This window comes from Pelodiscus sinensis, chromosome 18, assembly GCF_052426305.1.
Source record: "Pelodiscus sinensis isolate ZL-2025 chromosome 18, ASM5242630v1, whole genome shotgun sequence".
In the NCBI taxonomy this organism is placed as follows: Eukaryota; Metazoa; Chordata; order Testudines; family Trionychidae; genus Pelodiscus; species Pelodiscus sinensis.
In genome coordinates this window covers 34,203,557-34,216,017 of record NC_143069.1, presented here as the reverse complement: position 1 = coordinate 34,216,017, position 12,461 = coordinate 34,203,557, and the positions used below count along the sequence as shown (strand labels likewise).

General features: G+C 66.1%; 1 protein-coding gene across 1 annotated transcript in view; it reads left to right on the top strand.

The window, feature by feature from the left end:
* Positions 1-1,078: 1,078 nt before the first annotated feature.
* IQSEC2 (IQ motif and Sec7 domain ArfGEF 2) overlaps positions 1,079-12,461 on the top strand; it is a 58,054-nt gene continuing 46,671 nt past the window's right edge. Inside the window, 2 exon segments of the mRNA XM_089770207.1 lie at positions 1,079-1,926; positions 7,800-7,829. Coding sequence (XP_089626333.1) covers positions 1,094-1,926; positions 7,800-7,829 — 863 coding nt within the window. The 5' untranslated portion in view covers positions 1,079-1,093.

The window sequence follows — 12,461 nt, the reverse complement described above, 5'->3', positions numbered from 1 at the left end:
AGCTGTCCTCGGGCAGTGTTCTGTGTGGCTGTTCCCACACAGCTGTGCCCCAGAGCTGGCTGCATCCCGGTGCTGGGCGAGCTGTCCTCGGGCAGTGTTCTGTGCGGCTGTTCCCCCATGGCTGCGCCCCAGAGCTGGCTGCATCTCCGTGCCAGGTGAGCCACTTCTGGGCAGTGCTAAGGCCGCTGGTCCCCAGCTGCGGAGAGGACTGATTTAAGCTGCCCCCGCGCAGCCCCTCTTCTCCAGCCTTCCCCTCTCTCCCCTTGGGGCCAGGTCCCCCGGCTCCCTCCCAGCCAGGCCGAGTTGGGGCGCCCTGAGCTGTCCCGGCACAAAGTGGCAGGGTGCCTGGGTTCTCTCCGTGGCGAAGGGGGAGCTGAAGCCAGGACCCCCCGGCTTGTGTTTTGGGGTGCGTGCCTCAGTTTCCCCTCGCCATCCGGCTTCCCCCACTCTTCGGGGCATCCTCCTGTCAGCTAAGCCGGGAGCAGCCGGGCTGCCCGCTGTGACCTTTCCGTCCCCCCGGCTCGGCCCCACCGCCCCGGCCGGCTCCCTCTGCCCCTTCTGGGTCCGTGGGGCTGGGCTCGGCGGGCAGGGCCGCCCCCCAGCCGGGCCACGGGGGGTTCGCGGCCCCTGCGCATGGGCAGCCCCCGCCTGCCCCCCGGCCCGGCCCCTCCAGCTCAGCCCCCTCCCCCCATCAGCTCAGGGCTCGCCTGGGCCCCTGCCCCCCCCACAACTGCGCGCCCCCACTTGGCTCCGGGCTCCCCCCCGCCGGCGGGGCTCGGGCTGGCAGGGCGGCGCGGCGCGGCGGCAGTGCGCAGTGGGTCTGCGCTGCGGCGGGCGGGCGGGCGCTCCGGTGCCGTCGCTCGGCGGAGGCGCAGCAGCCGGGGGGCCCCGCAAGGCCCCTCCCCCGGGCTCCCCGCAAGGCTCCGCCGGCGGCCGGGACCCTGCAGCGCCCTGCGGCCGGCCCGGGGGCTCGCTCGCCGGCCCGGGGGGGAGGCAGAGCGGGGAGGGTCCAGGCCCCCCCCCGACCCTCTCCATCATTGCCGGGCGCAGGGCGCGCGGCTCCGGGCGCAGCCTCCTGCGGGCCTCCCTCTCCATGGAGGGGGGCGCAGGGGGGCCCGGGTCCGACAGCCCGAGCCGGGCCGTGGAGTACCTGCTGGAGCTCAACAACATCATCGAGAGCCAGCAGAAGCTGCTGGAGACCCAGCGGCGCCGCATCGAGGAGCTGGAGGGGCAGCTGGAGCAGCTGAGCCAGGAGAACCGGGACCTGCGCGAGGAGACCCGGGAGCAGCCCGGTCGGGAGCGGGACGGGCAGTTCCAGACCCGGACGGAGCGGGACGGGCAGTTCCAGACCCGGACGGAGCGGGACGGGCAGTTCCAGAACCGGGGAGAGCGGGACGGACAGTTCCAGACCCGGCCGGAGCGGGACGGGCCGTTCCAGAACCGGGGAGAGCGGGACGGGCAGTACCAGACCCGGCCGGACCGCGACGGGCAGTTCCAGAACCGGCCGGACCGGGACGGGCAGTTCCAGAACCGGGGAGAGCGGGACGGGCAGTACCAGAACTGGGAAGGGCAGTACCAGAACCGGGCCGATCGGGAGGGCCCGTACCAGAAGCGCGGGGACCGGGACGGGCCGTACCAGAACCGGGACAAGGAGCGAGAGCCGCACCATGGGAACCGCGAGGGGCAGTTCCAGAACCGGGACGGCCACTACCGAGAGCAATGCCAGCTGCACCGGGACGGCGGCTCCATTAGGGAGCGGAGCGGCGCCCACCAGAACCGAGACAAGGAGCGGGAGTTCCCCCGCCCGCCCCGGGAGAGGGAGCGGGGCCAGCTGAGCCGGGGTGCATCCCGGAGTTCCAGTCCTGGCGCCGGCGGGGGGCACAGCACCAGTACCAGCACCAGCCCCGCCACCACCCTGCAGAGAAAGTAAGGAGCCGGGTCCCTGGTCTAGAACCTGCCCCCGGGCTAGATCCCACAGGGTCCCCATGCCTGGAGCTCTGCTTTGCTCTGGGCCCTGAGGCTTCTTTTCTCTGGGTTCTGCTCTAGACCCACCCCCCTGCTCTGGAGCACGGTGTGCTGTGCTCTAGATCCCCCTCTCGCTGTTCTAGACCCGGGATTCACACTGCCCTGGAGCCCTCTAGATCTCTGCTGTAGAGCCCCTGGGGCTGGTTACCTGTTCTGACTGTGTTACACTGTCGAGATCCAAGCTCCCTGCTCTGGAGCCCTGGACACTTCTCCCTTTGCTCTAGAGATTGCTGCTTTCCCCACAGTTCCCCTTCTGGACGCCTCATCTCTGCCCTGCTCTAGATTCATCTCCTCCCAACTTCTAGGTTCTTCTCTGCTTTTCTCTCTCCCTCTCCACCATGCTCCAGAATAGACCCTCCCCCTTTCCCGCCTCTCTCTCTCCCTGGGACCTATCGCGCCCCCTATCCAGCAGGATTTCTAGGGCTGTCCCGGATTTGTGGAGCAGCAGAGGCTCTGGAGCTGCTCCTGATGTGTCTAGAAGCAAGGGGCGCTACACTCCTAAAGGCAAGGGATTCTGGAGCCTCGTCTCCTGAGGTCTAGAAGAAGGGGTCCAGGAGTCAGGGTACAGGTGTGAAAACAGCAGGGTGCTCTAGAGTCTTCCCCCCAGGGTGGCTGAGGTCGGCTGCTCTAGAGTGCACCCCAGATGGGCCTAGAATCTGCCTCGCCGTGCTCCCAGCCGCTGGGGCTTCGAGGGCCGGCTCCCAGACACGGCTAGAAGCCGGGGCGTCCTGGGCGAATGGAAGCAGCCGTTCTAGTGTCTGCGCCCAGCACGTCAAGCGGGAGGGGGCTCGAGGGCTGGTTCCTCCAACTGGGGAGCGCGGCGTTTTCCCTGTGGGCCTAGAAGCACGAGGGTCAGGAGCCATCCGGCTGTCTGGTAGCCGGGCGTTCTAGAGCCTGTTCCCCTCACCCGCAGCAAGGCTGGTTTCTAGATCGTGGCCCCAACCTACCTAGCAACAGGAGGACTCTAGAGCAGCAGCAGCTGTCTAGAGCAGGGCATCTAGAGCCACAGTTGCAACTCGCAGCAATTCTAGAGCATGGTCCTGTCATGTCCAGCAGCAGGTGGGTTCTAGAGCCAACCACAACACTTCAGGGAGCAGTGGGAGGTGGGGGGGAGACCTTGCGTGAGGGACTCCAAGCCCCAGGGGTTCTAGAGACACTCGTACCTAGAACCGGAACCCGATGCACATGGGGGGGTCGCTCCATTGCGGCTGTGGGAGGGCAGGAGGGATGTAGATCCGCTTTGCCCTGCCCTGTGCGGCCGGGCCGGGGGAGCTGGGAGCCAGGACTCCCCCCATGGCCCCTTTCAGTTTTTCATCCATGTGCAGCGTAACTGTTGTTCTGTGCGCCGAGGCGCATGCGGCCGGGCACCCCCAGGAGAGACACGGGCTGCCAGCTGCGGGGGACGCCCTGCTAGTCCGCGGGGCGGCACCTGCCTCTCTCCTGGGAGCCGCCCGTGCGCCTGGGTTCTTCCCTGGCTCTGGGAGGGCAGTGGGGGCTAGTGGTTAGCGCCGGTGTCTGGTCACTTTGGCTTCTGCCGGGATCCCAAGCCCTGAACCTCGCGCGTCGGCTCTTCCGTGGCCCGGCCTGCACGTCCATTTGTCCCTCCAGAGCTGCCTCCCCTGCTTCTGAGCTGCTGGCCCTGCTGCCAGGCCGGGGGGGGGCTCTGGCAATGCCCGGGGGGCTGGCGCGAGGCTCTAGCGTCCCTGGCACGTGCGCTGTGACCTTGGGAGCGGCTCCGGCCCCCCAGCCCTGCGCCAAGGCAGAGCCGGGCGGGGCGGGAGTGGAGGGCTCCAGCCGCGTGCTCGCTCCGATTCCCAGCGCCGCCCCCTCCCGCAGCCGAGAAATTAGCAACGTGGTTTGGATGCTGCTGCAAGTGACTTAAAGCAGCACAAATCTGTCTTGCTTTTACCGCCCACTCTGCGCCGCGGTGCTCATCCGAGCCCGGCGGGCGGGCGCTGGGGGGCGGGCGGGCGCGGGGGGCCTGAGCCTCCCCCGCCCCGAGCTGGGAGGAGACTCCCTGCGTCCTGGCGCCCGGCTCTGCCCACTAGGCCCCACTCCCCTCCCCAAGCCTGGGAGAGAACCCAGGCGGCCTGACACCCTTGCTGTCACCCACTCGACCCCCATTCCGCGCTTGGCTTCTCGCCCTGCCCCGCTCTAACCACTAGGCTCTACTTTCCACTCCGAGCTGGGGACAGAACCCAGGAGTCTTGGCTCCCTGCCCCCCCGCTCTAACCACTAGCCCCCACTGCCCTCCTAGAGCCTTGGAGAGAACCTAGTCCCAGCCTGGGGGCGATCACTTGGAATCTCGCAGTGGGGCTGGGGCTGGCCTGACCCCGGGGGAGCAGAATCCAGCCCCAGGGTAGCACCGGCCTTGGCTCATCCATCCGATGTGACCTTCCCATCCCAGCCCTCCCTGTCCTGTCTGCGCTCCTCTGCCCCCCCCCCCCCGCTTGGGAGAGCCCTGCCCCCTGCCTCCTCCCCTGCATTTGCTTCTTTGCTTTCTGTCGCCAGCCATTCCCCAGCTACCTTGCCCTAGAGCTGGCTGCATCTCAGCGCCGGGCCAGACATCCTTAAGTGCCGTTATGTGTGGCTGTTCCCTGGCTGCTCCGCACCAGAGCTTGCTGCATCTCAGCGCCAGGCCAGCCATCCCTAAGTGCCATTATGTGTGGCTGTTCCCTGGCTGCTCCACACCAGAGCTTGCTGCATCTCAGCGCCAGGCCAGCCATCCCTAAGTGCCATTATGTGTGGCTGTTCCCTGGCTGCTCCGCACCAGAGCTTGCTGCATCTCAGCGCCAGGCCAGCCATCCCTAAGTGCCATTATGTGTGGCTGTTCCCTGGCTGCTCCGCACCAGAGCTGGCTGCATCTCAGCGCCGGGCCAGCCATCCCTAAGTGCCGTTATGTGTGGCTGTTCCCTGGCTGCTCCGCACCAGAACTGGCTGCATCTCAGCGCCAGGCCAGCCATCCCTAAGTGCCGTTATGTGTGGCTGTTCCCTGGCTGCTCCGCACCAGAGCTGGCTGCATCTCAGCACCAGACAAACTGTTCCCATCTGTCTGTGGCTAGCCCACCATCCCAGATGGCAGCTGCTAGTCTCCCAGCATGGGGGTCTGTAAAACCCCCTGACCCCACTGGGGCAGATCTGGGGGAGGGAGAAGTGGTGGGGGCAGAGGGTGAGTTATAGCGTGTGGACTATGGAATGAGGTGAAACCCCAGCCTGGCTCCCCTTCGGCCCAGGGCAGAGGCTGGCTGGCTCGGGGTGGGGGCAGGGAATGGGGCAGGGGCCGGAGGTTCAAGTCTCAGGACCCACGTGGCTGGAGGACAGGAAACGGCAGCAGATGGGGCAGTCGGTGGGAGCCGTGGGCTGATGACGCCTGACCCCGGCCCCTGCCACTGCACCACCTGTTCCTGGGAAGCAGCCACGCTGGGCTTCCTGCGCCGGGGCAGGCGGCCAGAGCCACTGGGCCAGGGCCAGATCGGCCCCTTCCCCCGCTCCAGAGGGACAGGCCGTGCACCGTGCTCTGCCCCCCCAGTCAGCCGGCACCCCGAGAGGGGGCAGGCCCGGGCTGGGGGCACCTCTGCCCTGCCAGGCCTCTCCGGTATCCCTCCTGCTGCGGTACAAACCAGCCACTCTCGGAGCCCTCCTCTGGCCCTGGGTGGGCGGGAGACACCCGCATGTGAGCCCTGCCCCTGTCCCTCGTCCCCCCACCGCGCCTCAGCTGTGCCGCTCCACTCAGACGCCTGGTTCTCCCCTGGCTCTGGGAGGGGAGTGGGGTCTAGCGGTTAGAGTCGGGAGGCCGGGGGTCAGGATGCCGGTTCTCCCCTGGCTCTGGGAGGGGAGTGGGGTCTAGCGGTTAGAGTCGGGAGGCCGGGGGTCAGGATGCCGGTTCTCCCCTGGCTCTGGGAGGGGAGTGGGGTCTAGCGGTTAGAGTCGGGAGGCCGGGGGTCAGGATGCCGGTTCTCCCCTGGCTCTGGGAGGGGACTGGGGTCTAGCGGTTAGAGTCGGGAGGCCGGGGGTCAGGATGCCGGTTCTCCCCTGGCTCTGGGAGGGGAGTGGGGTCTAGCGGTTAGAGTCGGGAGGCCGGGGGTCAGGATGCCGGTTCTCCCCTGGCTCTGGGAGGGGAGTGGGGTCTAGCGGTTAGAGTCGGGAGGCTGGGGGTCAGGATGCCGGTTCTCCCCTGGCTCTGGGAGGGGAGTGGGGTCTAGCGGTTAGAGTCGGGAGGCCGGGGGTCAGGATGCCGGTTCTCCCCTGGCTCTGGGAGGGGAGTGGGGTCTAGCGGTTAGAGTCGGGAGGCCGGGGGTCAGGATGCCGGTTCTCCCCTGGCTCTGGGAGGGGAGTGGGGTCTAGCGGTTAGAGTCGGGAGGCCGGGGTCAGGATGCCGGTTCTCCCCTGGCTCTGGGAGGGGAGTGGGGTCTAGCGGTTAGAGTCGGGAGGCCGGGGGTCAGGATGCCGGTTCTCCCCTGGCTCTGGGAGGGGAGTGGGGTCTAGCGGTTAGAGTCGGGAGGCCGGGGGTCAGGATGCCGGTACTCCCCTGGCTCTGGGAGGGGAGTGGGGTCTAGCGGTTAGAGTCGGGAGGCCGGGGGTCAGGATGCCGGTTCTCCCCTGGCTCTGGGAGGGGAGTGGGGTCTAGCGGTTAGAGTCGGGAGGCCGGGGGTCAGGATGCCGGTTCTCCCCTGGCTCTGGGAGGGGACTGGGGTCTAGCGGTTAGAGTCGGGAGGCCGGGGGTCAGGATGCCGGTTCTCCCCTGGCTCTGGGAGGGGACTGAGGTCTAGCGGTTAGAGTCGGGAGGCCGGGGGTCAGGATGCCGGTTCTCCCCTGGCTCTGGGAGGGGAGTGGGGTCTAGCGGTTAGAGTCGGGAGGCCGGGGGTCAGGATGCCGGTTCTCCCCTGGCTCTGGGAGGGGAGTGGGGTCTAGCGGTTAGAGTCGGGAGGCCGGGGGTCAGGATGCCGGTTCTCCCCTGGCTCTGGGAGGGGAGTGGGGTCTAGCGGTTAGAGTCGGGAGGCCGGGGGTCAGGATGCCGGTTCTCCCCTGGCTCTGGGAGGGGAGTGGGGTCTAGCGGTTAGAGTCGGGAGGCCGGGGGTCAGGATGCCGGTTCTCCCCTGGCTCTGGGAGGGGACTGAGGTCTAGCGGTTAGAGTCGGGAGGCCGGGGGTCAGGATGCCGGTTCTCCCCTGGCTCTGGGAGGGGAGTGGGGTCTAGCGGTTAGAGTCGGGAGGCCGGGGGTCAGGATGCCGGTTCTCCCCTGGCTCTGGGAGGGGAGTGGGGTCTAGCGGTTAGAGTCGGGAGGCCGGGGGTCAGGATGCCGGTTCTCCCCTGGCTCTGGGAGGGGAGTGGGGTCTAGCGGTTAGAGTCGGGAGGCCGGGGGTCAGGATGCCGGTTCTCCCCTGGCTCTGGGAGGGGAGTGGGGTCTAATGGTTAGAGTCGGGAGGCCGGGGGTCAGGATGCCGGTTCTCCCCTGGCTCTGGGAGGGGAGTGGGGTCTAGCGGTTAGAGTCGGGAGGCCGGGGGTCAGGATGCCGGTTCTCCCCTGGCTCTGGGAGGGGAGTGGGGTCTAGCGGTTAGAGTCTGGGGGCCTGGACACCTGGGTTCTGTGAGTTTTCCCTGCTGGATGCTCTCTGGGTCGGCCCTTCTCTGTCCCCGGTTCTGGAGCCGCGTGATGTGGCCTCGTCTCGCCGGCGCCCTGGGCCTGCTCCTGGTGTCTCCGCTGTTCTGCCGCGGGGCGGGGGGGGCTGGGGTGCCGCCCGTCGCTCACCCTGCTCTCTCTCCCTCTCTCGCGCAGGTCCGACGGGGAGAACTCCCGAACCGTCAGGTCAGTGGCCGCCCTCCCCCGCGCTCCCTGCTTCCCGCGTCCCCCCCCCCCGCCCAGTCAGCTGCTGTCTGGGCCGGGTGCTCGCCGGCCCGGCCCATCTCCGGTCACACGGGGGGGAGGGGGCGTCGGATTGGGGCTGTCGGCCGCCGCGGCTCCCCCTCCGCCAGGCTGGGACATGGACACGCACCGTGGCCCCGACCAGCGGGGGTGCCGTGGGGGGGCGTGGCCGTGGGGCGCCCCCTTTCTGGCCCAGGCGGGCGAGATGCTGTGGGGGGAGGGATCTCGCCTCCAGCATGGTTGGACGCGGCAGTTTCGGGGACTCAGCTCTGCTGGGTGAAGTGGGTCACACGTCGGGGGTCAGCAGTGCAGGGCCAAGTGGGGGGGCGTAGGGTGACCGGTGGGACAAGAGGGCCCCGATCTCAGTCGGGGTCTGGGCAGCGCCTGGCCCGACGGAGCCCTGGCCCTGGTCACATCACAGACATTTCAGGGTCTGGCTGTCCGACTAGCCCCAGGATTTCTTCTGTGGCGCCCTTGGGAACTTCGGCCACAGTCTGCCCTGTCACTCACATCGTCTCCAGCCCTCCCCCCACCCGCTGTCACCACTAGGCCCCACTCCCCTCCCAGAGCCGGGAGAGAACCCAGGAGTCCCGGCTCCAGTCCCCTCCCCCCGCTCTCACCAGTAGGCCCCACTCCCCTCCCAGAGCCGGGAGAGAACCCAGGAGTCCCGGCTCCAGTCCCCTCCCCCCGCTCTCACCAGTAGGCCCCACTCCCCTCCCAGAGCCGGGAGAGAACCCAGGAGTCCTGGCTCCAGTCCCCTCCCCCCGCTCTCACCAGTAGGCCCCACTCCCCTCCCAGAGCCAGGAGAGAACCCAGGAGTCCTGGCTCCAGTCCCCTCCCCCCGCTCTCACCAGTAGGCCCCACTCCCCTCCCAGAGCCGGGAGAGAACCCAGGAGTCCCGGCTCCAGTCCCCTCCCCCCACTCTAACCTCTAGGCCCCACTCCCCTCCCAGAGCCAGGAGAGAACCCAGGAGTCCTGGCTCCAGTCCCCTCCCCCCACTCTAACCACTAGGCCCCACTCCCCTCCCAGAGCCAGGAGAGAACCCAGGAGTCCCGGCTCCAGTCCCCCCACCTCCCCCGCTCTCACCAGTAGGCCCCACTCCCCTCCCAGAGCCGGGAGAGAACCCAGCCTTCCCCCCGCTCTAACCACTAAACTCCACTCCCTTCCCCGGGCTGGAATAGAATTAGTTTCCTCTGCTAATTATGTCATTAGTGAAGCAATTATTTTCGATTTCCCCCTCGATAGTGTACAGAACACACACAACCAGTGCGTCTGAACACAACCATATTGGCACCCTGTGTGTGTGCGCGTTGTGTTAAAACAGCCCTGCCCGAGAGGTGGCTGGCTACTGGCGTAAATAGAGTGGGTAGCGCAGGGGCGGCTGGGAGCCAGGATTCAGGGCAGGGAAGTGAGGTCCAGTGGTTAGAGAAGAGGGGGCTCTTGGAACCGGGACTTCTGGGTCCTCTCCTGGCTCGGAGGTCGGGGTGAGGAGGGAAGCAGGGATGCTCAGTGAAGAGAATGGGGCCTGGCCAGGAGTCTCACCCCTTGGCTCTAACTACTAGGCCTCGCGCCGTGCGTGTCCCTGCCGTGTATTGCACGGGGGAGGGGTTTTCTGGACGGGAAGGTGCCACGGGGCTGCCCCCTTCCCCCCGAGAACTGCTCAGCTCGGCGGTGGCGGGCGACGGCCTGGGGACGGGACGCGGCGGGGGGGGGACTTTCCCGATTCCCGGGGGGTGGGGCTAGTGAGACCCTGGGGCAGACTGGCCCGAGCCGGCCCCCCTGGACAGCGGAGCCCTGGGAGCTGGCGGGGGGGTGCTGGCCTGAGGTTGTGGCCTCCGCAGGCGGGGCTGGGGGGGCCTGGCCCCATGCTTGGGGCACCAAGGGGTCCTGGGGCCAACGGTGCGTGTCAGAACAGACTGCGATGTGGTACCAGCAGGCTCAGGATGGGGGGGGCGTGCGCTGCTCTTCCTACCCTACCCCCATGCCCGCGGGAGTGGGAAAGGGGGCAACAGGAGCAGTGAACCCAGCAGCCCTGGCTCCCCCCCGCTGTAACCACTAGCCCCCGCTCCCTTCCCAGAGCAGAGGCGAGAACCCAGGCGTCCTGGCTGCCCCCTGCCAGCCGACTCCCCACGTCCTGACTCGGGAGGGGGGTGTCCGGGATCCTGGGTTCTCCAGGAGGGGAGGGGGGAGTAGTGGTTAGAGCAGGCGGGCCTGGCTCCGAGGGGGCCGCGGGGGGCTGTGTGGCGGGGGGTGCGCGGTGGTGGCACCTCGAGGCGAATGTAGCAGGACGTTGCTAGGCGACATGGGGGCGGGAGGGGCGAGCTGACAGCTCGGAGGAGGAGTGACAATACAGCGCTGCCAGGATACGTTGCCGTGGCAACCCGAAGCATACACAGCACCAGCCTCCCAACAGCTGTTTCTACGGTAGGCGAGATTCACGTGGTGCGGCCACCTCTGGGGCAGGGCAGCTGGGGAACAGCCGCACACAACGCCGCCGGGGGCGGGGGGTGGAGAATGGGGCCAGGAGGGGCCTGGAGGCTAGGGCCTCACCAGCAAAGGGCACCCTACAGCAGGGAGACCCTACAATAACAATGCAGGGAGACTCGGGAATAGCCAAGAGGGGCGGGCACCAGAGACCCTACACTAACAAACTAGAGGGGCGCTACCATAAACCCACCCACGTCTACAGACAGCCGCTACCTGAGCCAAGCCAGAGAGACTGTAAACAACACACAGACACAGCCTACAGGTGCACGGAAAGCCCCTCTGACAACCTAGCGGTGTATGCAGAGCGACCCTACAATAAAACCGTGCGGAGACCCCCCCCATAAGAGGCTGGCCCATGTTCCTGGTGGGGGAGGGGAGGTAGGTGAATTTTCGGGGAGGGGTGTACACAGGGAGACCCTGGTTGCCATGACGGTGGGGGGGGGGGACCTCTGGAATCAGCCTTGTGACTAAAATAAATCCCCCCTCCCCGCTCTGTTTCCTGGATAATTATTAGCTAGAGCTGAGTCACCTCGCAGCAGCTGGAGGGATGAGGGTGTGAGAGAGCGAGAGTGTGTGTGTGTGTGTGTCCCCACCGCCCCCCTGCTGGGGCTGTCACCCCCCCCCCCACAGCAAGCGGGTGCCAGCCACCCTGGTAGATGGGCCTGTGGTCTGATTTGCGGTGGAGGAGGCGGGATGCCGGAGTAGTTGGGCCTGTGGTCTGATTTGGAGTGGAGAAGGAGAGATGCCGGAGTAGTTGGGCCTGTGGTCTGATTTGGGGTGGAGAAGGAGAGATGCCGGAGTAGTTGGGCCTGTGGTCTCATTTGGGGTGGAGAAGGAGGGATGCCGGGGTAGAGGGGCCTGTGGTCTCATTTGGGGTGGAGGAGGTGGGATGCCGTGGTAGATGGGCCTGTGGTCTGATTTGCAGTGAAGAAGGCGGGATGCCGGGGTAGATGGGCCTGTGGTCTCATTTGGGGTGGAGGAGGAGGGATGCCAGAGTAGATAGGCCTGTGGTCTGATTTGCGGTGAAGGAGGCGGGATGCCGGAGTAGATGGGCCTGTGGTCTGATTTGCGGTGAAGGAGGCGGGATGCCGGAGTAGATGGGCCTGTGGTATGATTTGGGCTGGAGGAGGTGGGATGCCGGGGTAGACGGGCCCCGTGGTCTGATTTGCGGTGAAGGAGCCGGGATGCCGGAGTAGATGGGCCTGTGGTCTGATTTGCGGTGAAGGAGGCGGGATGTCGGAGTAGATGGGCCTGTGGTCTGATTTGGGCTGGAGGAGGTGGGATGCCGGGGTAGACGGGCCCGTGGTCTGATTTGGGCTGGAGGAGGTGGGATGCCAGGGTCGATGGGCCCGTGGTCTGACCCAAAACATTTTTGTGTTTTCATTTGCAAAAAAACCTGCCAGGAAAAAAAAACCAACCTCCAAGTAGTTTTGCCTCCTAGAAGAATTAATCATTAAGGGGGAAAAAAAGAGAAGCTGCGCTCTCCGTAGGTGTATTGTCTCCGAGCTGGCTTGTGAGACGCACTGTTACAATGAGAGCTGATCCCTGCGTCTGGCTGGGGAAAGAAATACATCCCGGCGGTGAAGGCAGCTGCAGGATCGGCTGTACATGTGCTATGCACACGGCCGGCCTCAGCCCCTCCCGCAGGGGGTGGCAAGGACACAGGCACGCACACACCTGCGTGGATGGTGTGTGTGCCAAAACCTGGTGTGTTGCATTGCCTTGGACAGGTCCTGTCCTCTCTAAGTAACAGAAATCTATAGCTCTCAAAGGGAGAAATCTCTGCTCATGATTATGAATAGCCAAAGGAACAGTCTAACGGGCAGCTAATTATTTGTCCGTACCGAGTTCATATTATACCGTGTAGTTTGTTTATAGAGCGAGTCTTAGTTTCATATAAATCACTACAGGATAAAAGACAACCAGTGGCCTGGTAGCTCTTTAGAGACTAACAAAACACGTAGATGGCATCATGAGCTTTCCTGGGCTATAACGTGCTACCAGACCCTTTGGGTTTTTTCTGTACAGACTAACTTGGCTACTTCCTGAAGCTTCTTTCACTACAGGATCCTTAGTTCTGCATTCACA